Below are 26,165 nucleotides of genomic sequence, written 5' to 3'. Positions count from 1 at the left end.
AAATATGAAAATGGAAATTGTTTTAATATAATTTCTGTAGGAGAAAAACATGACTCTTAAAGTTTTCCAATGCTGTAAAAATGTGTATAATAAATATTTAATTTCAACATCTCATTATAATGAAAGTTAAACTTAAAGCACCATCGTACAGCAGAGTGGTCACATGGGGCGTCATTCTCTCCAGGATGCGCTGCAGGGAAAATAAACATTTCATCATTGTAACTATCGGAGAGACATGTTAATTGAAAAATTCAGTGAATATTTATTTTACATTTTTAAAATGGTCATAATTTCATTTAATGTCTCAATTCGTTATTGTTGAAATGGCTTAAAAATGTATTGTTCTTTATGTATGTTTCCTTTGATAGGTCACTTGTAGGGTTCAGAGGTTGCACCCGTGGCATTGTGGGTGAGGCAGTGCAGTAACAGAGAGCGCCAACATAGTTTAAAGAAAGTATACACTGCCTTAAAATAATAATTCTGCCTTGTCCAAGAGGTGCAGACGTTTTCACGGCGTCTGCGGAGGATGGAGAGTTGGGAGTAAAACTTTTCAAAAGACATCTGTATGATGCGTGGCCATTATTTCATTGGACCGGTGTAGCTACAATCATGAATGCTCATTATGTATTTGTGGCCTACTTACCATTTGGAAAGTAGGCTAATACAGCTAATATAGACACTTACAGCATGTGTTGCCTTCATTATAAGGCTTTTAATTTTTTGTGGCTCCAAACAGATATGTTTCTTGTTTTTTTGGTCCAATATGGCTCTTTCAACATTTTGGGTTGCCGACCCCTGGCCTATGCAGAACAGCAGGGGGGGCAGAGCATCTCCTTGATATATGCCACATCTGATGCTCACCCGTGCAATTGGCTTTGAGTTGGCCTCCAGAGTCGTGTTCCACAGCTTGGAGTTCTGGATAAACTCTCTTAGTGTCATGTTGGTGTTATACAGCTTTAGGCACTCCAGTATCCATGTGTGTGGCATTGAGTCATAGGCTTTCTTGTAATCAATCCAGGCAGTGCACAGGTCGGTGTGCCGCTTCCTATAGTCCTGGGCAATTGCCCTGTCGACCAGTAGCTGGTGCTTGACACCTCTGGTGTTGTTGCCTATGCCTTTCTGTGCTCTGCTCATGTATTGATCCACGTGCCTGCTGATCTTAGCTGCTATGAGGCCTGATAGGAGCTTCCATGTGGTGCTGAGGCAGGTTATGGGCCGGTAGTTGGACGGTACTGAGCCCTTCTGGGGTTCCTTCATTATGAGGACTGTCCGGCCTTGGGTTAGCCACTCTGGGTGGTCCCCTGATGTTAGCAGCTGGTTCATCTGTGCTGCTCGGCGTTCATGGAGTGCAGTCAGCTTCTTAAGCCAGTAGGTGAGGATCTTATCGGGCCCTGGTGCTGTCCAGCTCTTCATTTTGGACACTCTTGTTTGGATGTCTGCTAAGGTGATGACTACTGGGTCTTGTTCCGGGAGTTGGCTGTGCTCAGTCTGTAGGTCTTGCAGCCATTGGGCAGTAGTGTTGTACGTTGCCTCTTTCTCCCAGATACTCTTCCTGTATTGTTCAGTCTCAGCCCTGGGGTTTGTTGTCATCTTGTTGCCCTGCCATTGAGAGTAGACCTTTGCCGGGTTGGTGGAGAACACCCAGTTTATTCTACTTTCCTCTACTTCTCGTGTGTACCTCTTTAGTCAGGTAGCCAGGGCTGTGAGCCTTTGCTTAGCAGTCTCCAGTGCCTCAGGCCTCTCTCTCGGTCTCTCTCTCGGTCTCTGCACTATCATCGGGGTGGTTGCTGTCGGGTGGTTTGGTGTAGTTTGGTGAGTTTTCGTCGTGTTTTTGAGGCGGGGATGGCGTCCTCGGGGACGCCGTCTCTTTCAATCCGACACGGGGTGCGGGTCCAAACCGACCCATCTGTGTCGGTGGAGGAGGTTCTCCTGGCCGTCGGAGACCAGGTAGGACACGCTAACCTATCCTACGCCTCCAGGATGAACAGAGGAGTGGTGGTGTTTGTTAAAGGGGAGCGACTGGTGGCTGAGTTGGTGGGGAGGGGGGTGACTGAATGGCGCGTACCTGCAGGTGTCCCCGCTTGCTGCGCCCTCCACTCAGGTCACCGTCTCAGGTGTTCCCCTGTTTATTACTAATGATGCTCTGGAGCAGGAGCTGCAGCTTTTTGGTAAGATGGCGAGTGGTCTGAGAACCGTGGGTCTGGGCTGCAGGAGTGATAAACTGAAGCACGTGCTCTCGCTCAGGAGGCAGTGCTTCATGTTCCTCACCTGTCCGTCACAAACGATAGACATGTCCTTCAGGGTGAGACATGGAGAGGGACACTACATGGTTTATGCTAGCTCTGGGAGCATGAGGTGTTTTGAGTGTGGGAATGTGGGGCACAAGCATGTCGCTTGTCCTCACAAACCCGCTAATGAGGGCGCTCGCATCGGCGCCATGTCTAGCCAAGTTGCCCCACCGAGTGGCGGTGGCGACGAGGGCGGCCGATGCAGGAGGGGGCCCTAGTGGACAGATAGAGGAGCAAGGAGGAGGTGAATGTTTAGCTGCAGTTAGGGCAGGAAGAGAGGGAGCAGCAGAGGAGGTGCAGACAGGGATGAGCGTTGTGACGGGAGCAGTAGAGGAGGTTCAGATGGGGGCGAATGTGCAGGCAGGAGCAGTAGAGGAGGTGCAGATGGGAGTAACAGAGGAGGTGCAGATGGGAATGAATGTACAGACAGGAGCAGCAGAGGAGGAGGAGCAGAAGAGGAGGTGGAGCAGCCAGGAGCTGAGGGGGTCAGTGGTGACCAAGGTCAGGCTGCTGGTGTGCAGCTTACTGGTCAGCCAGTAGAGATGCTGGAGGAGGTGATGGAGTCTGACTCTGGTCCCTTAGTGGGGACCTGTACACCCTGGAGGACATCACCACCTTCCTGGATGAAACCTTCGGCCAGTCTGTGAAGGTGGCTGATTTTTTCCCAGACCCAGAAAAGTTTTTGAAGAGTGCGCTGACGTTACAGAGGGCTGTGGGAGTCACCCTCCTCGACGAAAGGAAACGGTACCGGACCAGAATGTGATGAGGTGAGAAGTCCAATGTGAGGCACGCTGTGGACTTCTACAGCGCCCTCTACAGGGAAGACGAGCTACTGCAGGGACTTCCTCGGCTGAGCCAGAGGGACCGGCCTACCCTGGACGCTAACGTCTCCTTGGACCGATGGCTTCTGGTCCACCTCCAGGACTGGATGGATTGTTCGCATATATGTTTATTCACTTCTTTTGGTGAAATTGTTTGGTGACCACGGTCGCCATGCCGGTCATGGCAGTGGCGCCGGGAGCCTCCGAGCTGGAGAAACTTACCCGCGGACACGGCGTTAAACTCTCTCCACCGGACGGTGTGTCCGTGGAAGAGTGCGCCCTGGCTGTGGGGGACATTGTGGGGCACGGGAGCATGAAGTCCGCTTCCAGGATGAATAAAATGGTGGTGGTTTTTGTGGGTAGCACCGATATGGCCGATCAGCTGGTGGTGGCGGGGGGTCGATGTTAACGGTGAACATACACCGGTGTTCCCCCTGTCGAACCCGGCAAGAAAGGTGCTGGTGTCCAACGTTCCTCCGTTCTTTAAGAACGACATGTTGTTGCGGGAGCTCGGCAGACACGGGCGCATAGTGTCCCCGATGAGGCTAATTCCTCTCGGGTCCAAGTCCCCGCTGCTGAGACATGTGGTGTATTTTCGACGGCAGGTATCGATGATCCTGAATAATAATGAAGAAGAGGTCAAACTGGCTCTTCGTTTCACGGTGGATGATTTTGATTACACGGTTTTTGGCACCACCGACTCCCAAAAATGTTTTGGTTGTGGGGAGGAGGGCCATCTGATCCAGTCGTGCCCGAATGACGCGGAGGCTTGCCGGCCAGCCAACCCGCCCATCAGCACAGCGCCACGCGCGCACGACGGGGACAGCGAGTCCACGCAAAACGCGCAGAGCAACACGGGCACAACCGTGGAGGTGGAGGAGCCAGCAGGGTTGCAGGAAGACCCTCTGGGGGACCACCTGGACCTGTAGAGTGAGCGTCTCACCGGAGAGATGGTGGAGCAGACGGTTCCAAGAATGATAGAGACCGTCCTGGACAATGAGGATGTTAGAGTGGAGGAGAGTAGCCTCAGTGCGTCCACGAAAAGGAAGAGCCCGGATACAAAGGTCAACCACGACAAAGTAAAGAAACTGTCCACAGCAGAACCTCACTCACATAGCTCACAGGACACACACAGCTTAGACGACACACACAGCTCACAGGACATGCATGGCACCCCAATGGACACACAAAGCCCTTTGGTGGGCTTTTTTGTTTGGAGGGATGTCAGTATGTATCCCAGCATCGTCTTCGTTTAACTTTTATTCGCTATGGACCCCAGGAAAGTGATGGAGAAAAGTGAAAAAAAAGAAGAGAGCTCTTTTGTCCATACAAACAAAGCCAGAAATAATAGAAAAAGAATGAAAATGGGATGCGTTTGGTTGATCTCGCCAAACAATATTGCCGTAATACATCGACGATCGGCACGGTATTAAAACAAAAGGAAGCCCTAAAAGCTGCGACTCGTTCCAAAGGACTCTCTGTCATTTTGAAGAGGTCGGCAGTGAATGATGAGATGGAAAGGTTGTTACTTGTTTAGATAAAGGAGAAAGAGATCGCTGGTGACATAGTGACCGGGGCTATAATTTGCGAAAAGCCAAGCGCCATCTATAATGTGGGTGTTCAAATGTTTGTCCATTAGATGGCGGTGTTACCACAAGTGTTAATGTTCGTTGCTAGTAATGACCGCTAATGTAAGATTAGCCTGTTCATTTTGTTCCTGGAGAAGCCTTGCACTGAATTCCTGCATTTATTGTGCGGTAATCTGATTGTAACATGTATTACATGTTTTGATGCATTTTTATGATTTATAAAAAAATTATGTCCGAATTTTGGGGGCTTGGAACGGATTAGGGCATTTACATGGAAAACGCATCTCTACTTACGTAATTTTCAGGTTACGAAACAACTTCCGGAACCAATTACTTTTGTAAGTAGAGGTCCTACTGTATATGATATAACAACACAACTATGTTAACTATGCTATGGTAGCATAGCTTTAGCATCTAAGAGATAAGCAGCCTCTTATGAACCAAATGTGTCCTGGAAAATGTCCGACACCTTGAAATTCCTCTGGGATTCGCCAGACAGTAAAGGTCAGAGGTCACAGCATCCCAACAGCTGCAGCTAATTCTCCTGATATGACAAAGACACGACTGACGCTCTATTCACAGGCGACACTAACACCAGTTTCTGTTTTAGGCCTCAAGCTCTGCTTTCACAAGGCTGAAAAACCTGTCAGCTGCCACGTCCGCCGGGACCGCCCGGATCATCAGCACTCCACCATGACCATGCTCGTCCATCGATTTAATCCCCACATTATTTAAAGCTTCAACATCAAAAATCAGATATATTGTTATCAATTCTACTGTTTGAGCTTATTTTTATGTAATTTTTAAATACAGGCAAATATATATTTTTAACTATAAGATGCTGCCTTAAGCATGTTTGTAAATGATGTCTGTAAAAATGTGAAGTTGTAGGATTTGTAGTATTTTAGCCTGAAAATACAAACGTGGCAGAACAAAGTTCAGCAGATTTAGAAGCATCAGAACTTTAGACAAAACCAGAGTCTTTTCACATTTTTACACAGACTCCTCAGTGCAAGCACACCCCCCCGCCCTCCACACACACACACACACACACACACACACCACACACACACACACACACACACACACACACACACACCCTCCTCTCATTCTACATATATTTATGTACTCACACATCACCAAATCTTGCAGGGAATCCAAGTGCTTTTATTGTGAAAGTACACAGGAAATTATAATGAAGCCCCACCCTCTGTGGTGTTTCTGGAAAAGTCTTTAGTCTAATTATTCGATTGAACCCGATTTCTGACTTTTATCCAGCTTTGGTGACCAGCTGGGCTGATAGTTGATTATTGCTCAGTCAATCTATACTAATGATTGGTGGTTCTTACCCTGGAGATGGTCAGTGGCATGTTGAAGTCCTTCCCGCCCTGCATCCTGAAGCCCCAGGGTCCAGGCCCAGCTAGCGACACCGTGTAAGCGCTCATTCTCTCAGATCCAACAAACACGGTCCTACGGCAGCAGCGGTGACAGTGGGAGGCGAAGCTCTAGGATGGCGGTGACAACCAAAAGGGAAGCCTCTGAAAGCAGAGTGAGGAGAACAAAGTTCTCAGAGCAGAAACAGAACCAGCAGAACCAGCAGGAGCACACAGAAAGATGCCTGCCTGCTCAGAAGAGCTGAGGTGACAAACTAAGAATAGTCAATGTTGCATTTTGGGGGATGGGGGGGGGGGGTAGACTTATATGGAGAGAAACGGGACACCCGGAATGTCGGACATGCCGTGATTCACTGCAACTAATATAGACCCAGCAGATTCTTCTGGACACACACACACACACACACACACACACACACACACACACACACACACACACACACACACACACACAGGGCCTCCTCTCATTCTACACACACTCCCTTCCATGGTCTCGGTTTAATTGGCATCTTAGATGCTTCACTTTTGTTTTTTAAAAATGAGATAAATGAGGAGTCTGAATCACTGTTACTTTAAGACCAAGAGATTGGCGCACCATCAAAAGGCACTTGTCACCAATGGTAAAAGAAGTAAGAGTGCCGCTGGATGTCAGTATTAAAAGAAATAAGAGTCGGGTATATTAAAGATACTTTGAAAATAACTTAGAAGAGTCAGTCTACATGGAGGCGTCAGGAGCACTATATTAAAGCTACTTTGTGTCATGATCCTGCGTTATTGCCCGTTTTGTAGTGGTTTGTTTCCACCAGGGGGCATGGTTGACCTGTTTTCCTGTCAAATGTTGACTGCTGCATCACCTGTGGCTGATCAGTTTGATTGGGAGTCATTTTGAGCAGCCAACACCAACTGATCATTGTCAAATCATTTTGGCTATGCTGTCGGTAACTGAGTGTTCCTAGACTTTGCAACTTGGCTATTCTAGCTTGGATTAATCTTGAATCTTTTCTCCTTTCGAGGTCTCTGTGTTCACTCCATTGAAGAGTACCAGTTTGAGTTGGGTTTCTTCCACAGCACATTTTGGGTCTTATTTGCACTTTGTAAATATTGTTAAGAAAAGTTTCCCTTGGATATTTTCCACCTCCTGTCTGCATTCTGGGTTCCGCCCTTAAAGATGATGCTGTTCTGACAGCAAGCAGGTTTTTTCTAGTAGATGCATCACTACTACACACAGTATATAATTTAGATACTTCAAGCTGAGGAGAAAAATACACTACAGCAGTGTCAGTGTTTAAAACCAGACTTAGAAACCTTTCTTTTTGATCAGGTGTAACAGGGACATATAATATTGTATTATAATTACACAAAATTGTTCTTTTGTTTACTATTGTTGAACATACCTGGTGTTTGTTTTACTGTGCTGTCTTGGTCCTCCAGTCACTTCGTCTGTATTTTATTTCTTCTTCGTGTGTCCCCCTTGGTGCACCTGTATAAATTCGAGGGTCGCGACTTCCTCTTCCCTTTTGCAATTCTCGTGTTGGGAAGAGGTCAGTCATCTTTTGTAATCCCTTGTTTTAAGTGTCTTTTTGTTATTATTTTGTCTTAATTTGTCACTCTTATAACACTACAGTTCTATTCAAGTTTATATTGAGCTCTGATGTTGCTCCGATGTAGTGTTTTATTGATGTGAACAGGTGCGATGGTGCTAACTCCATGTTGTTTTCTCTGTAGTTTGGGCTGGATCAGCAAATAGCGGCACATGTTAATTTTGCTGTTTTATTTTGACCAGGTATGTTTTTCTGCCCTTTTGCAATTCTCGTGTTGGGAAGAGTTTGGGCTGGATCAGCAAATAGCGGCAGATGTTAATTTTGCTGTTTTATTTTGACCAGATTAAACGGAGGGTGCCTCCAAAAGTTCAGCTGTGTCCCGTGGCTACTCTACGCACCACAACCACAAAAATAACACAACGCAGACATACACCGGTCACACTTGGTGCCGTTTGACCCGTGCCATCGCCATTCATCGCCAGTCTTTTCGTCCCCCGGGCTGCTGCCGCGCCCTCGGCTTCTCCGCTCTTCACCTTCGGCGCGCTGCGTGCTGTGGTCTTGTGACGTCACCGCATCGCCGAGGAGTGCTGCCCTCAGGACTGTGCCAGGTTTTGGGCTTGCAGTGCGGAGTTAGGGTTTAATGACTGTCTTATTGTATTACATGACTGCGTGAGGTGAATTTGCTTTTATTTTTGAAAAAAAACAACACCAAGATGTTTAACCCTAATCCACCTTGTATTGGTAGAGGCATGGTTTTGAATGCTGGTGTTGATAAGGTACACCCTGTTAGTAATAACACTATGTTAAGCCCACCGATTGCCACTTCTACACCTATTGCTAGTGCACACTCAGAACCCACACGTGTTGTCACACATGATGCGCTCAGTGGCATAATAACTGATTTGGCAAAACAAATTGGGGATAGTATCGCAAACAGTCTGAATACAATGCACAAACATCAGCCCTGCCACACCCAGCTGCCTGCTACTGACAGTGTGTCCCCCAGTCGCCTGGAGGCTTCACAGCTCAAAGTAGTGGTGCAGTCTGAAGCCAAAGCCCCACCGTTCTTCAGGGGCGACCACACTGATACATTTTCCATTCAAGAGTGGGAGGGGATGATGAAGTGTTACCTGTCCAGAACAAGCTGTGAGACATCTGAGCAAAAATATGAACTGATCATGTCCCGATTGACAGGCAAAGCTCGGGATGTGGTTAAGGTGTCACTCCGCTGCCGCCCTGACCTGAGTGAGGGTGGGTTGATTACTGCTGTATTTGACATCCTAAATCGAAACTTCAGTGCAGTCACATGCTCCAACATGCCAATGAGAGACTTTTATAGCACAATACCAAGGAGTGGTGAGGATGCCATGGACTATTGGATTCGTCTCAATAAGTCTATTGATGCTGTGGATGAGTGCCTCAGGAGGCGTGGGAAACATGTGGACGACCCCACCGCTGAGGTTGTGATGATGTTCATAAGTCATTGTCCTGACCCTGCTCTTTCTCTGTCATTTCAAATTAAGCCCCCCGAAGAGTGGACAGCTGCTGAGGTCCAGCGCCGCTTGGACAGTCATGTGGGACAGATGAAAGGTGTTGCGGCTAATACGCACTTGGTGACCAATGCCTTGTCGGCTCAAGCTCCTTTTTATTCCTGCGATCTTCAGGACTCTGCTGAACTGATTCCCTTTTGTCCACCCAAAGCCACTTATGAGTCCCCACAGCCGCTGTCAGAATCAGGAGGCCAGCCACACACTTCAGCCAGTGCCACACCAGAACCTGTGACTCAGCAAATGGTGGCTATGTTTGACAAGGTTCTTTCCCTGTGCACTGCCTCGGTGACTAATAGCAGGCAGAGGGCAGGTCGCGGTCAATTTCCTCAGCGTCCCCAAGGCAGAGCGTGCCAGGTTTGTGGTTCTTGCGAACACACCACTCATTCACACTGTAGGTTGTACAGACTATGTCTTAACTGTTTTGGACCTGGTCATATGAGAAATGAATGTGCACAGAAGACCAGACCCCCATCAGCCACTGCTCCATCTACTGGTGATTTAAACTAGTTGGCCTGTGTGATAAGAGGGGCAGCATGGGCAGTGTTATAGATACCCTCACCAATCCTCCTGATCCTCACTCTGTGTATGTTGACTGTTGTAAAAGCTACTCTGAAGACAAGACTGTCATTCTGGTTGGGTCTCAACGAATTGAGGGAGCTAGTGAACTGTTTTATACTCCTGTGTCAGTGAGCAATCGAATGTCTTTGAGAGGGATGCTAGATTCAGGAAGCATGTCATGTACACTTAGTGAATCAGCAGAGGCCAAGTTAAGAGCGGCTGGTGTTGTCTTAATTCCACAACCTGTCCCCGAGCAGGTGGTTCTCATTGGTTGTGGTGGTCTTGTTACTCAACCTAAATGTATCTATGATTTGGACATTGAGATTTATGGCTGGAAGTTTGTGGTGCCAACGTTTCTGGTGCCTGGGCAGAGGGATGAGTTTATTGTTGGCACTAATGTGATCCGTCCTGTTGTTCAGAAGATGAAATCTGAAGAGAAATATTGGGAGATGCTATCCTCACGTACATCCGATCCTGACTGTGAGCTGTTTCTCCAGTTACTGAGTTGCTCTTCCCGGTGGTTGGGCCCAGAGGTTCCTGATAAGGTGGGAACAGTGAGATTACAACAGGCTGTGACGCTGCTTCCTCAGAAGGAATACATTGTTTGGGGGAAGCTGCCAGCATCTGCTCCTGTGTCCCCTGGCAGCACAGTCATTGTAGAGCCTACATCCGCACGCTCTACACCCAAGAACATCATGGTTGGTCGAATTGTTGCGCCAATGTGGGGTGATCGCTGGGTCCCCATGAAAATCCTCAATCCCACACAGACTGCTGTTACTTTACGGCGTAATGCAAAGCTAGCTGACGTGTTCCCCTGTGTTGCCATGGAAGACTTTCCTGTTGCCCAGGGTCTTTGTAAAACCCAGTTAGGTTCATCGCCTGTTCTCACTGGCCACCAGAGTGGCCCAAGTGACCCTGTGCAGCTGTTGAAGGATTGTGGTCTCGGTGACATTGACATGGGGGGCTGTGAAGTGTCAGATGAGTGGAAGGGCAGGCTTGCCGATCTGTTGTTGGCCTTTCAGGATGTGTTCTCTAGAGATGGTCTGGATTGTGGGGAGGCAAAGGGGTTTGTCCATCGGATTCACCTTGCTGACGACCGTCCCTTTCGGCTGCCGTTCCGCAGAGTTCCACCTGCTCATTATCAGAAGTTGAGAGAAGTTCTGTCTGAAATGGAAATGAGGGGCATAATCAGCAAATCCATCAGTGAATATGCCTCTCCCCTGGTGTTGGTGTGGAAGAAGTCAGGGGATTTGCGAATATGTACTGACTTTCGTTGGCTTAATGCTAGGTCTGTTAAAGACGCCCATCCACTGCCACACCAGTCGGACTGCCTTGCTGCCCTTGGGGGTAACGCCTTCTTCAGCACTATGGATCTGACCTCAGGGTTCTACAACATCCCTCTCCATCAGTCTGACAGGCATTACACAGCCTTTACTACACCTCTTGGCCTTTATGAATACAACCGCCTGCCCCAGGGCCTCTGCAACAGTCCAGCCTCCTTTATGCGGATGATGCTTAGCATATTCGGTGACCTCAACTTCTCAAACCTTCTGTGTTACCTTGATGACTTGTTGGTGTTTGCACCCTCTGTAGAGGAGTCTTTAAGCCGCCTCAGTGTTGTCTTCTCCCGGTTGAGATCTAGTAACTTGAAGCTTTCTCAGAAGAAGTGTCATTTTCTCAGAAGGTCAGTTAAATTTCTGGGTCATGTTGTGAGCGCTGACGGTGTTTCTGTGGATCAGGAGAAGGTGAGCGCCATCTCTGGGTTTAGGAGGGAGGACTTGATGGAATCTGATGGCTGTACTCCGTCCCAGCAGAAGGTCAGATCTTTTCTCGGAATGGTCCTGTTTTATCAGCATTTCATTCCTGCATGTTCCCGTATTGCCAAGCCTCTCTATGCCTTAACAGCTGGCCAGAAGCGGAGGACTAAAGGTGGTCAGGGCCGATGTAAACCTGGAACATACAGACAGTTAACACCTCAGGATTGGTCCCCTGAGTGTGATGGAGCCTTTGAACAACTAAAAACTGCGCTCCTCGATTGTGTGGTTCTGGCTCACCCGGATTTTGATAGACCTTTTATCCTCTCCACTGATGCTTCCACTGACGGGCTTGGAGCTGTTCTTTCTCAGGTGCCGGCAGGTGAGGAGAGGGCAAGACCGGTTGCGTTTGCTAGCAAGTCCCTAAGCCGCAGCCAGGCTAAGTACCCTGCTCACAGACTTGAGTTTCTGGCTCTCAAGTGGGCGGCTTGTGACAAGTTCAGTCATTGGCTCAAAGGCCATCAGTTCACAGTCTGGACTGATAATAACCCGCTCACGTACATCTTGACCAAGCCGAAACTAGACGCCTGTGAACAGCGGTGGGTCTCCAAACTGGCTCCGTACAACTTTGACATTAAGTATGTCCCTGGCAGGCTGAACGTTGTTGCGGATGCCCTTAGTCGACGGCCTTTTGTCAAACCGTTAGCCGAGCGTCTCCTTTCTGAGCCTTACATTGATCTGTTGAAACAGGCTTGTGAAGTGAGGGAGGAGTCCGTGCAGGATGCTTTTCATCTGACCTGCCAACCTCAGTCAATGGTCGGTCCTGCTTCTTCTACTGCAGTCAATGTCTCCATGTCTGAGGACGAAGTCTCCACCGTCCTGTCAGCCTCCAATGACTGGGAGGTCGCGTCCAGACATCGTGCTGTTTCTTTGGCTGACCATTTAAGTGCGCTTGTTGGTCCTGAGCCTTGCCTGTCGTCAGCGTTGTCCAAACATGAGCTCCAGTCCCACCAGGAGAGTGATGTTGTTGTTTCCAGGGTTGCCTTCTTTGTGAACCGGAAAATCAGGCCTTCCAGACGTGAGCGTGCCCATGAAAATCAGCAGGTCCTAAGAATTTTGAAGCAATGGGAAAGGCTGGCAGTCATTGAAGGAATTCTGTATCGCGTCACTAAGGACCCTTTGACCAGGCACAAGCGCTTCCAGTTTGTTGTTCCAGAGTCCCTCAAGTCATCTGTGCTCTCTGGCATCCATGACAACGCAGGTCACCAAGGGCAGCCACGCACTTTGTCACTGGCACGTCAGCGGTTCTTTTGGTATGAGATGGAAAAGGATGTCCGCAACTATGTAAGACAATGTCCACGGTGTGTTCTCAGTAAGACTCCAGAACCATCTGCCAGAGCCCCACTGGAGAACATAAAGACCAGTGTGCCACTGGAGTTGGTCTGCATTGACTTTTGGTCTGCGGAGGACAACAACAATAAATCGGTTGATGTCCTTGTTGTCACTGACCATTTTACTAAATTGGCACATGCATTCCCTTGCCGCGACCAAACTGCAAAGAATGTGGCTAAGAAGCTTTGGGATGGCTTCTTCTGCATTTATGGCTTTCCTCAGCGTATCCATTCCGACCAAGGTGCTACCTTTGAGAGTGAGTTGGTGGCAGAGTTGCTAGAAATGGGTGGCGTCATCAAATCTCATACCACACCGTACCACCCCATGGGCAATGGCATCACTGAGCGGTTTAACAGAACGTTGGGGAACATGTTGAGATCTTTGCCCCCAAGGACGAAGCAGAGGTGGCCGCAGATGATCCAGTCTTTGACATTTGTATATAATTGCACAGCTCATGAAACAACAGGCTTTGCACCCTTCTATCTGATGTTTGGGAGGGTTCCTCGGTTACCAATTGATCTCCTCTTCATGAACGTTCTCCATGATGACTCTGTCTGCGATTACAATACCTATGTCAAGTCACTTATGGAAGATCTTCGGTCCGCCATGATCTTGGCTCAAGGAAACAGCGCTGTTGAACAGAACCACCAGTCGGACCAGTACAATAAGCGGGTCAGGGGCTTGCCTCTTTCTGTTGGGGACAGAGTACTGTTGGCAAATAAAGGAGTTAAAGGAAAAAGGAAGCTGTCTGACAAGTGGGAGGCGGTTGTTTATGATGTTGTTGCTTCTAAGCCAGACCTCCACATATACAAACTCCGAGACCAAGCAGGTAATGAAAAAACTGTGCATCGCAACTTACTGCTTCAGGTCAACTTCTTGCCGCTGGATGTTTCGCTGGACGTGACAAAGGCTCAGTCTGCCGTTGGTGTTGATGTTGTCCCAGAGGAACCTGGAGTATCAGTGGGGGGTAGGGAAGTTGAATCCTCCTGGCCCAGTGCCATTCCAAGTTTGAGTGAGTCTAGTGTTGACCGCACAGCATCCTGGGTCCAACAGCAGTCACCCAATGAGAGAATGGAACCTGATGTGATGTCCTGTGACTGTCCCACAGAGTTTGCTGGTCCCCCCTTGGTCCCTTGTGATGAGGTACACAAACGTTCTGATGACTTTTCTGATTTGGGTCACAACCTTACCACACGATTTGGTAGGCTTGTTAAGCCAGTCTGTAGATTGATTGAATCTATGACTCAGGTAGAGTCTTTGTTTGGCACTGAGAAAGTTCGTTCTCCTATTGTAACTATTTGAATTTTGTGGCCTCCCCTCTTTTGATTGATTAGTGCCGGAACCTGAGGAATGCTTGATTTTGCGTGATTTTGTTGGGCTACATGCTACCTATATCTAACACTCCCATGCACATTGTAAATGGTCGCTATTTTGTGGTGTAAAGGGCACCACTTATTGCCTTTTATTCTTTAAATAGGAAACTGTCTTGCGGATATATTTTTTTTTAGCAGCCAGCTTTATGTGCTTTTGGTATTTTGTGTAATTCTAGGGGGGTGAATGTAACAGGGACATATAATATTGTATTATAATCACACAAAATTGTTCTTTTGTTTACTATTGTTGAACATACCTGGTGTTTGTTTTACTGTGCTGTCTTGGTCCTCCAGTCACTTCGTCTGTATTTTATTTCTTCTTCGTGTGTCCCCCTTGGTGCACCTGTATAAATTCGAGGGTCGCGACTTCCTCTTCCTCTTCCCTTTTGCAATTCTCGTGTTGGGAAGAGGTCAGTCATCTTTTGTAATCCCTTGTTTTAAGTGTCTTTTTGTTATTATTTTGTCTTAATTTGTCACTCTTATAACACTACAGTTCTATTCAAGTTTATATTGAGCTCTGATGTTGCTCCGATGTAGTGTTTTATTGATGTGAACAGGTGCGATGGTGCTAACTCCATGTTGTTTTCTCTGTAGTTTGGGCTGGATCAGCAAATAGCGGCACATATTAATTTTGCTGTTTTATTTTGACCAGGTATGTTTTTCTGCCCTTTTGCAATTCTCGTGTTGGGAAGAGTTTGGGCTGGATCAGCAAATAGCGGCAGATGTTAATTTTGCTGTTTTATTTTGACCAGATTAAACGGAGGGTGCCTCCAAAAGTTCAGCTGTGTCCCGTGGCTACTCTACGCACCACAACCACAAAAATAACACAACACAGACATACACCGGTCACACAGGCTCATCATTAGGAGGAACACAGAACTGTTCTGCTGCAATAGGCTCAGACTGCTGGTGCTTCTACAATACACCTCCACATTTCCCTCTTCCTCCACTTCCTCTCACCCTTGGAAAATTATATATTCATGTTACATAACTGCTCATATTACTGCCAGAGCAGAGCCTTGCTTTTCTTTTTCTAGTTTTGCTGATCCTGGATATGGTCCATCAAGCCCTGAATGATGGGTGGACCAGACCTCCATATGAGGACATCTGAAGGTGCCCTTGGGTCCCTGGGAACATCTCCATACCCTGTATATATGACTGAAGTTTCTGTTGATGTTCTCTTTACATGTGACATCTATTGCATGTCTGTCCATCCCAGGCAGGCACAGCCATCATCCGTGGCTCTCCTTCAGGTTTCTTCTTTTCCCTAAAAGGGTTGTAAGGTTTTCCTGACCCAGCTTGAGGGTCTAACAACAGAGGAGGTCACAACTGTGAAGCTTGTAACGCCGTCCGAGGCAGCAAAGTTTGTGGTTTGGGCATCAAATATAATAAACATAGCTAATTTAACTCAAACACACACACACACACACACTCTAATTTGATCTCCAAAGTCACATAGTGAGATACAAGTGATTGATGAGGTTGCTGTAATAACAAGAGCTAACAGTTAATGCAGGGTGGCTAACACAGGTGGTGCAGTTTATGTTGGTTTGTGTGAGGTGTTCCAGCTCCAGACTGACGGTGTACCAGAGCTAACTTTAGCTGCCCTCTCACTGTTAACACATTTCCCGGAATACTGTGGTGCTCATCATCAGCTTTTGAATCCTGATATGATTGACCAGAATTTATTGCACCACCCCACCCCCAACACTTTGTTTTAAATGTGTGCATTAGGCTTGACACATTGCTGTCGGCATCACGGCTAAAGCCCTCAGAAGAGTTTATTGTCCTAAAGTAAAAAAAACTCCTGAAGCAGAGCTCATTAGTTTTAGTCTCAGGCGAAAGATGGCAGCAGCAGCATCGGAGCTGCAGCAGCAGATTGAACACCAATTTAGCATCGTTATCATACACATTCAGGCACTGCTAGTTAAATTCAGCTAATCTCAGTGATTTATTTTCTACAAAATACTCTGTCACATCTAATAACTTCGACAAAATTGACTTTGCAGTCTGATATTTAGACGCTAACATTACATTAGCCTGTGATTACGATATGCAATTGTGAGGTTGTAATCAAGCGTTTAATTTCCTTACCTTTCAGTTCAGGTCACCTGCACACAGACTCCACCCACCTACTGCTGATCAGCGCACTCAGCTCCGTCCAGCTCGGCCCCGCTGTACGTCAAGTCCAGCGAACTCCTGAAGCGAAACTTGACGAGCAGCGATAGCAAGAGCAGCTCCAGCAGGAGAACTGGAGGAGCAGAAGAGCAGTAGAACCCACCGTGGGTGAGCGGATCAAAAAAACGGCCTCTCGCCGATCTCGGACTCCATTAGGCGACAGCAGGAGGAGGGGCGCCTGGTTTTTCATTAGCGGCTTTATTTAAAGCCACAGCACACGCACGGAGCGCGTAAGTAGATGGTTAGACTGTAAAAATTAATGACACTGTCAAGTTCATGGGATTATAAATGTTTTATTTTCTATACTCTAAGTAGTTAATTAAGACTCAAGTTTACTATAAAATAATTTGTACACTGGAAAAATTAACCCTCACAAATCAAAGAGAAAGAGAAAAAAAGCCCGTTTTCTACTACGCTTATATCTTTATAAGAAAAGTTTTATTTTAAAGATACCCGTTTGTGGCGTTTCCTATAAGTTGTTTGTGTTAATGATTTGGAAAACGGAGGGCGGATCAGGCTGAGAGGGCTGGGCCCGCTCTGCCGAGGGTCCTGCCCATTGACCCCACCCTAGATCAGCGGCATGGAGGGTGAGTACAGCTAAAGTTCTCACCAATCAGATGATGTCAAATATAAAACACGTTGAAGAGAATTTGTGTTTATCTTGTTATCATGTGTTCTATCATATGTTCCTGTCTTTTGTTAGAAGTACTTTAGAAGTTAGGAATGGTAGAATCATTAGCAAGTGTAATAAAGGTCAGTTGACCCTTCCTTGACAGGATTGTTGTTTAGACAGTTGTAATCGCAGGAGGAAGTCAGGCTGAAGGTGTTAAACACCCATCGTAAAACGGGACAGCATGGTGGTGTTGATAAGCTTATCTGCAGGAAGAATGTGAACTTTGACCTGGCCATTTGGGAGACAACGAAGAACAAGGACTGTGTCAGCATCCAATGGGACTGGAAGAAGAAGACGAGGTCATCCAAGAAGAAGGACTGGATTGGACTGAATAAGCATCAATAATTTACATATGTGTTTCTATAAAAGATTGGGTCAAGGGATAGTTAGGTTGTCAGACTTCATGCCCTGGCAATTGACTCTGTTATTGTAGGGTTATGAACTGGCCCGGAGCTCTGTAATATTTGTATCTTGACTTGGTTCTATTGCTAAATACATTTCGAAATTGGCATTTTTCGTCTTGAAGTCTTCTATCAAAGAACACGCGGATTAGCAGTGACACACGAGCGGTATTGCGATCCAACAACGTGTACATTTTACAATTCTTTTATCATAGTAAAAACATAAACATATGTTTGACTGAAAATGTGTCAAATTTGAGGTTTACAGAAACATCTGAATAAAAAACCAACAGAACCATAAAAGAGCAGATGAACATCATGTTTAGAGCTTAAATTCAGAATCTGAAAATGTGGCATTAAACTGCAGATTATATCCAGAGCTGGGATTCCAAATAGCAGATTTATGTTTCCTGTGGGTTTCTAACTAAAGTTTTTGAATGTGACATTTTTGGCCACGCCCCCCACATTGTAACAAACAGGATGGAATGGGTGACACAGCTGCTGGTGTTGGTTGGACAGTGTGAAGCTCTGATTGCTCATCCTCTTCCTCACATGTCCTCAGGGTTTTACCAGAATAATAATCCAAGGACCACGAACACATAAACCAAACTGGCAAAGAAACATCATGAGAAAACACAGAACCACAGTGGGAAATGCCTATTTGCTGATGGAATAAACAGAAATTTTAAAGGTAGATTTTAAGAACCTGATTTGTGCTCCACTTACACAGTTTCAATGGAAACAGCTATTTATTTTGTGCAATATTTGTTAATATATGTTTTTATTTGTTGGAAAACTTATTTCCTGTGTTTTGATCAACTGATCCGTCCATCAGAAGCTAAGCTTCTGATTTCCTGTGTTTTGATCAACTGATCTGCCCATCAGAAGCTAAGCTTCTGATTGGCTGCAGGTAACCAACTGGGCTCTATCTGGGCCCCACCTTTATGTCACTGCCATTGGCTATGCACGTGGTGGAGGATGCTTTCCGCCCATTTGGGAGGAAGTGGCTGGACTCAGAGGTGATGATGATGCTGGGGATTCGAGCCAGCGTTCTTCTCATCACGTGTCCCCCAGGAAACTCGCCACTCTGTCAACAGTTTGATGACTGTTAAAAATTTCTGAATACACATAAATAAATGGTCTCATTTCTATTAACGCTTTTGATATCCAAATTACCATATTTGTTCATCCTAAAATATAACTTTCTAAATTAAACTTTAACCTGCATTTGCTAATTTGCGGTCTTAGGTACCACAATGCTAGCATCACAAATTTATTGAATAACCCTAAACACTTGAAACACTCTCATTTGTGGTCGTGTTTTTTCCAACCGTCCCCAAATTACAAGATCACTTATTAATGTTTTTTTCAAAAGCAAAATTCTAGGAAGTGATGAGCCCTTGCTCTTTTATTAGCATGTTAATGTGTTGATAAAGATTGTAGGTTAGCGCTCACATTTGGGATGCTGCTACGCTCTCTGGATGCTGCCATCGATGCGTCAAAGTCAAATGATGTCTATGGACAAAGAAAGAAACAAGCAACATCTGAGAAAATCGCATATTTATAATGAAAACGGACAGGCTAGCTTTTTAGCACGCTAAGTTAAGATGTCAGTAATCAATTGTACATGAAAGAAATTGTGACCAACTTTACCTTTTCAAAGATGCCTGAATCAGGACTCTTCACCTTGGAATTGAAACTGGAGGCTGGTTTGTATTCTGGCAGCTCGGTGGTGTCTCTGCTGATGTCACATGACACCTGCCGGCTAGCGGGTCTGGAGCCCATGCTGGATAGATCGGCCTCAGTGTCTGTCAGACACTACAGGGCGACAAGCAGAGCATTAGTTTTTATGCTATCTCTAAATGAGTGCCAGGTTCAACTGCAGCTCACTGATTCGCTGTCAGAGGCAGAGGAGCGGCGGGGCTTGCTCTGTGGTCCAAACTGTCCACTGATGTCGGAAGTCTGGCTGGTGACGGTGGAGCGGCGCAGTGACATGAAACTGCTGCTTGTGGATTGCAGCTCATGCGGACTAATACAGAGTAAGAAGCCGAGACACGGAATGTATTTGGCCAAAGCTAACCTGCAGAAGGAAAACAGCTTAGTGTAGCTTTCCATAAGGGCTAGCTAGTGTTATCAGTAGCACAACCATCAAAGCTAATATAATGACTCACAAGAGTGATGCTACGTGAGGGGAGATAATAACCTGTATGTACATTTGATTCACCAATGCTGTGTTTGCATGCACTACCTGTACTTGGGATGTGTGATAGCATAGATTATGGGGTTATGTATGGCGGAGGCTTTGGCGATGACGGCAGGCACCGAGTTCATGTATGGAGTTAGCATGTCTGCGTATCTGTGGAAACACAAAGAAGAAAAACTCTGCCGAGGCAGCATCTGCAGGGTGCAAGGGTAGGATTCAACTATCAGTGCTATGGTTACTTGAAAAAACATTTACCCAGCAAAGGCGGTCAGCGCGACGCAAGAGTACGGTGACCAGGAGATGACGTACAGCAGGATGACCATCAACGCGATCTTTGCCATCTTCCACTCATTCTGCAGACGCTGAAAGTTCTTCACTGACTCACGTCTTCTGCTGTGACTGTGGACACTGCCGTTGACCTTGCCCACCGCTCTTTCACACACACGCACACACACACACATACACACACACACACACACACCAGGTTTAAGATGTGCGGGCACATACACATGCCCACAGATATGAAAACACACACACTGACTTGTTGGTGGCACGAATTGCTCTGAAGATGAAGAAGTAGCAGTAGATTATAATGAAGAGTGGAAGGAAGAAGACAAAGATGAAAAGCAGCATGGTGTACGCGCGCACTGATGGTGAAAACGTCATGTAATCCCATGTGCATGATGTTAGCAGGCCTTCAGGGACATAGGCACCTGATGGAGTGTGAAAAGGTGGAGGTTAGTTAGTCCAGGAGCATCTTTAGGCTTATGACCAATACAGCAGCCGGTCAGCGAGGGTCTCTGTGATACCCTGAACATCTTTCGTAGCAACATTTTTCAACATTCTGTGTGGAAACAGCGCCCTTTCTGCTACAGTCAGATTGAGAGTGGTCAGACATTGTACTGCAGCTTTAACTGGGTCATGCCTGTGCATTTCTGCATCTGTGTGTGTGTGTGTTTGTGTGCACGCGTGCATGTGTGCGTGTGTGTCCCCACTCCAGCCAAAGAACGGGGGCAGGCTCCAGCCCAGTGAGTAGATCCAGACAGTCATGAGGATGACGAAGGCCCGTTTCCTTGACAACACACCGATAGAGGTTAGAGGTCGCGTGATGACAAAGTATCGGTCGATGGCGATCACTGTCAGCGTGATCATGGAGCAGATCCCAAAGAGAGCACCACAGAAGGCGTAGAGCTCACAGCCTGCAGAGATCAGACCATGTGATAACAGTTGTGGCTTAAGGTAATGGGTTATCAGTAACAACCATGTGACCCTGATTTCAGTTGGCATAACAACAGTCACCTTCTTATTTCACTCACACCCACGGTTTAATAGCTATAATAGCTATAATACTCTGCACACAGGCCAACACACATTGAAGATCATTTCAAACTACTGGCTAAATGTTGGAGCTAATGCTAATTACAAGCTACCTTCTGTGGGTCACATTCAGTGTTCTGTAGGCATTCAAAGCATTCGTAAAGTTTGATGAAATTTGACAGGACACATTTAACACGAAGTAGCCAAGCTCCTTGCTAACCCATTCTGTGTCATCATGTTACCTTTTTCTCCAAAGATCCATCTCTTGTACATGCTGGTGGTGAAGAAAATAGGCGTCTGTGTGACGCACATCAGCAGGTCAGTGACGGCCAGGTTGATAATGAACATGTTAGCCGGTGTCCGGAGGCTGCGGCTCCTACAGAGCAAAAATCGCCATGTTCTATTAATGTCCCAACAATCCACAGATGTGTGACGTAGAGGCTAAAACTAAAAATGGATCTGATGACCTGGCCGCCATTTAATCAGATTATTAGGATGTTTCAGACGCCGAGCAGAAACATCAGTCAGTAGGTTCTAAATTTAACATCCAATCAAAGATACACTGGACATGCTGATCAATGCAACAAGGGATCAATATCTTCAATGAGCCCATCGATAGCTGCAGCAAAGCCCCTTTTGGTCGTCTCCACTAAAGACACCGAATCGCTGACACTGACATCAAAGAACTAATGAGTGTGAAGCTGCTCATCTCACACACACAGTCACACATTATCACAGGTGATGGAAGTGTAAATGGGGATTGCAGGTCAAAGGTCAAGTATGCACATGGCCCACCTGCAGAACGCATATATGACCAGAAAGTTGCCAATCATGCCCGTGATGCCAATCACGAGGATAACAGAGCCAATGGTGTAGTGGGCATGGTCAGGTACGTCAACTGTGGGGAAGGGCCGCACCATTGCCACCTGCAGGACAAGAGAAAACCTTGGCTCGAAGTGGACATCTTGTTTGATTTTATTGGTTTATGTGCGGACATGCGGACAATGACGGTACCTTTGAACCTTTTGAATAAAAAATACCGAAGATGATTTTCATCGCTTCCATTCACATTATCAATGTGCAGTTGCTTCAGTTCCCATCAGAACCTGTTTTATTTAGTCCTGGGACAGACTGCTTCATCCCTGTTGCCATGGCAATGGCTTAAATTACTGCACTGCCAGAAGAATTATGAGACGTGGTGTTGCTCAGGCTGCTGACTCAAACCAGTTTTCATTAAACTATCATTCAAATGTTCAGTTACCAACAGACGCTCGGCTGCCTGGGACCACCTGATTGACTGGCTGTGTTTTTGGGAGGATTAAGACAGCTGCCACGGGAAGCTAAGCAATCATGAAACCCAAGTGGCAACCCTAACCCTAAATAATTATTATAATAATTTTAGATGGACCACCAGATCATATCTTAGGATGGATTGACACCGTTTTAGAATGAATATTTCCTGATTTAAAATGAATGGGAGTGGATTGGAGTCAGGGCTTTCTGGAACCCCAGCGGAAATCGGTGGTATTGCACATAACCTCACTTCAACGTTAGCTTCACTTTTTAGACCAGAAGGCTATGCCCATCGTTTATGTACAGTGTATGGTAAAAATAAGATGATCTAATGTCTGAGGCCGCTCTTGTGTCTGGTGGCTGGCTGGTAAGACTTTGGTGCTGTAATATTACTATTGCTCCCCCACTAGCAGGTTTATGCTAGCTAACTGCATAAAACAACAAACTTCAACATAAATTACAGCTCTGTATTTCCTACAACCAAATGTTTCAAAGTAAAATTGCGTAAATGTCTTGTAGAAATGTTTTGCTCACGTTTCTGACTGTGGAAAATAAATAATTTGAACAGAAACTCACTTAATACCAGATCCTGAGCCCATCAGCAAAAAATACTGGAAATTTTATGAAAATCTTTTCAGAACTTATTCAACAGATCAACAGACAAATGCTGGCTGTCACATGACCTCGGTGGAGGTAAAAACAGGAAGTGGCTGATAGACTTGAAGAAGAGCAAAATTTGTGAAGACAATATTGACACTAATGTTCAACATCTTGTCATTTTTACTGAAAAAAATTTAAAAATGAAAAAGTGCTAAAGCTGATTAAACCACCATGTGTGACACACACACGCACACGCACACACACACACACTCACACACCAGAACAGCTGTCAGTCAATCACCTGGACATCCTGTCAGTGTGAACAACGCAAGTCACTCTCTTTCTCTGACACACACTCACACACAGATACACTCTAAAAGACTGTCTGACGGTGTTGACAATTCGCTGGATCTGAGATCAATAGAACAGTGTTTTTTTTAATCATCATGACTGTGGAATTCTGTTCTAGTTCAGTGTGTTTATTTCAATTAATCTAACTCAAATTAATTAATCTTTACATTGGTTGTTTAAATAATTGTAAAGTACAAGATCAGTAAGCAAGTCGGTCGTTTTTGTTTTCAATGATTAAGCAGTAAATTGAACTGATCGTTTCTACTCACTGTTGATGCATGAAGCTGAAGCTCCGCGAGCCGGACCGACATCATCACAGTGACTGCGAGGCGCAAAGTACAGTTCGGCTCCAGCCCGCCACCACCGCACGAGACGACGCTCTGCTGAGCTGGCGGTTGCAGCGCGCTTTTCCCGAAGTTCATCCTGACCCCGCCCGTTGAGGGAGAGATACAGATAAAAGTGAGAGGGTGAGACAGACAGGCAGGCAGAGAGGAACACCGACAGACAGACAGACAGACAGAGAGAGACAGAGGTTTGACAGGTGAGTGCCAGGTACGTAAATAGAATTTTACTTTTTTCTTTACTGATTATTTTAAGCAGGTTATTAAAAGTTTATTTCAAATTTGTGAAGTTAATGTGAAGCTAACATGTTGGTAACTACTCTGAAGTCTGAATTATGTGTACAATCAAAAATATCAGCCTGCTAAGTGATTCTATTGGATAACAGTAGGTTTCCTCTGTATCTGGAGGAGTCTGACGATGACCCGAAGATCCAGGAACCTCTGGGAGGCTGAAGCTTCGATCCATGATCATGGTAACCCACCAGGAACCATCAGAGCACATTGATTAATATCATTGAGTGTGAGGAGAAGGATTACCATGTATTTGTGTAGGACACAAACACACACACACACACACACACACACACACACACACACACACACATGCTGTCATCAGGAATCATTATGTTGATTATTTGTTGACCTCCTTTAGCATCAACTCATATCAGACAACAGTCACTCTAACTGATGAACACATTGCCTTGTGTGTGAGTGTGAGTGTGAAAATCACTTTACTAAATTACTTAATTTGTGTTCTTCATCCTCATCTTCACCTCAGGAATCAAAAGGCTCAAGGTGAGACAGTCAGGTTGGGAACGGGCAGAGAGTATAACTGTGGGGCTCACATACCACAGAGAGCAGACACATGAAACTGGGCTATTGAGAAAAGGACAGGTGTAACAAATGGCTTCCATAAAGGCAGAGCAGTGACACAGGACAGATTACCGAAAACTAAGTCAAATTTGAAAAAAGTACACCTTTTGAACTTTGTCATGGCGACAACAACAAAAATGATGAATGTTTGATCTGCTTCTGTCTCAAAAACCAGGTATGTCAGAGAGTTTGTGTCTGATGTGTGGAGGTGTTCCTCAGGGCTCCATCCTGGGGCCAGCCAGATACTCCTCATAATTGTGGAATACTAAAATGTTAAGAAAGTAAAATGCATGCTATAATGGAAACCTGTCACCAACCTCCTAAAGATCAGTTCTGCAGGTGGGTCAGACCTAGAGTTCCTCATCTCCCTCAAACTGAGGTGCAAGAAAGAAGAGAAAAGATGCTGCAGAAGAATGCCAAAAGCCCAAACTAAATCATGAACAAACATATTTTGTGGCATTAATTAGAAAACGAGAAGTTTTCATTTACATGGAAATTAAAACCAAGTTCAATACTTCTTAACATCTCAAATACTTTCAATGCTGCATGAATTAGTTTTAAAATAATGAGCAATAAATACAATCAGAATAATTTTTATTTTGAAGGGTTAGGGTGTGTGTGTGCCTGTGTCTGTTTGTGTGTCCCTGTGTGTCTGTACATGTGTGTATGTGTGAATGGTTTAATCATTTTAAGTGGGTATGAGTCTGACACTCCTGTCAATCAAATCAGGAACCATCAGAATGTTATCTTCCATGCAGGAAAAAGTGGAAGATTTCTGATCGGAGCTCCTCGATAATGTGACAGGCTGCAAACGATAGCTGGATTTGACCTGCTATTTTCTCTGATGCTCAAATTAAAAGTACGGTAAATCTGTCAAGTCATTAAGATAACAGCTCATGGCTAAAGGTAAATGATACTAATGTTGTGATTGTACAGATGAAGACCTGCAGCCTGGAGAGCTCTCTGATCAGTCCCTTGTGGTACACTTTGGTTTGTTTAGTTTGGCGTTCGGCTCTGTTTTCTCCACAGATCAGTATTTTGTATTGACGATTGATGAATGTTGAAATGTTCCACTGTCCACCAGGAAGAGGACGTTCTGATATATGGATTGTGATTAATCAATTTGATGCTGCACACGACCCAAATCTCAATGTTTTATAATGGTCATTTGCTAAAAGAGAGACAGCTCAGAACTGGGTCCTCTTCCTCAAACTGGGTCACTGGGCTGAATCACAACCTGGTCTCATCCATCGTGTCCCACCCCCACAGATGGACCTTCTTTACTCATAGTTTTATTATAGTTCTGTCATTGTCAGGTCAACCTCAGAACTTACACATAAAACAAACAATTGCTCTTTTTTACATTAGTCTGAAATTCTGTCTCTCGAATTCCTCTGCTTTTCTGGGGCCGTGTCGCAAAGGCAGCAGCCTAAGCAGAGATGCGCAGACTCCCCAGTCACTTCCTCCAGCTCTTCTGGGAGTATTCTGAGGTGCTCTCAGACCAGCTGAGAAGCATAGTTTCTCCACTGTGTCCATGGTTTACCTCAGGGCCTCCTTCTGGTAGGACATGCCTGGAGCACCTCCCTAGGGAGGCGTCCAAGGGGCTCGAGCACCTGTTTCCGACATGACTGTTCCGACTTGTTTCCAACGCCTGACTCCTCTCAACGTGAAGGAG

At 45.9% G+C, this 26,165-nt stretch overlaps 2 protein-coding genes and 2 long non-coding RNA genes across 14 annotated transcripts in view; 2 read left to right on the top strand and 2 right to left on the bottom strand.

Annotated features, from left to right (window-relative positions):
- Nucleotides 1-16,604, bottom strand: part of LOC130533935 (LIM domain-binding protein 3-like) — a 36,656-nt gene extending 20,052 nt beyond the window's left edge. For 7 of the 10 annotated variants that reach the window (XM_057047730.1, XM_057047736.1, XM_057047737.1 and 4 more), the window contains exons 1-2: nt 16,355-16,604; nt 6,048-6,236 (exon numbers count right to left, since the gene is read on the bottom strand). In XM_057047730.1, coding sequence (XP_056903710.1) covers nt 6,048-6,143 — 96 coding nt within the window. In that variant the 5' untranslated portion in view covers nt 6,144-6,236; nt 16,355-16,604. Of the gene's footprint in view, nt 11-141; nt 191-6,047; nt 6,342-16,354 lie in introns of those variants that run through there. The other 3 variants (XM_057047734.1, XM_057047731.1, XM_057047735.1) reach the window with 3 other exon arrangements.
- LOC130533976 (uncharacterized) lies at nt 6,894-17,622 on the top strand. The gene is made up of 2 exons (XR_008952747.1): nt 6,894-7,413; nt 15,115-17,622. It is a non-coding gene; the product is annotated as an uncharacterized LOC130533976 (long non-coding RNA).
- LOC130533947 (melanopsin-A-like) lies at nt 16,716-23,698 on the bottom strand. Of its 2 annotated transcripts, XM_057047779.1 has the most exons (11): nt 23,546-23,698; nt 21,828-21,958; nt 21,275-21,408; nt 20,711-20,914; nt 20,257-20,428; nt 19,971-20,147; nt 19,761-19,868; nt 19,403-19,592; nt 19,166-19,330; nt 18,968-19,027; nt 16,716-18,599 (listed from the first exon to the last, which is right to left on the bottom strand). In XM_057047779.1, the coding sequence occupies exons 1-11, from the start codon at nt 23,696-23,698 to the stop codon at nt 18,438-18,440; spliced, it is 1,656 nt and encodes a 551-aa protein (XP_056903759.1). In that variant the 3' UTR covers nt 16,716-18,437. The 2 variants fall into 2 exon arrangements, with proteins under 2 accessions (XP_056903759.1, XP_056903760.1); XM_057047780.1 differs by lacking the exon at nt 19,761-19,868.
- LOC130533977 (uncharacterized) lies at nt 19,264-24,996 on the top strand. Its single transcript, XR_008952748.1, has 4 exons — nt 19,264-19,551; nt 20,716-20,954; nt 21,289-21,350; nt 23,561-24,996. It is a non-coding gene; the product is annotated as an uncharacterized LOC130533977 (long non-coding RNA).
- The last annotated feature ends 1,169 nt before the right edge of the window (nt 24,997-26,165 follow it).

Source organism: Takifugu flavidus, chromosome 11 (genome assembly GCF_003711565.1).
Source record: "Takifugu flavidus isolate HTHZ2018 chromosome 11, ASM371156v2, whole genome shotgun sequence".
Classification (NCBI taxonomy): domain Eukaryota; kingdom Metazoa; phylum Chordata; class Actinopteri; order Tetraodontiformes; family Tetraodontidae; genus Takifugu; species Takifugu flavidus.
This window is presented reverse-complemented; position numbering and strand designations above follow the sequence as displayed.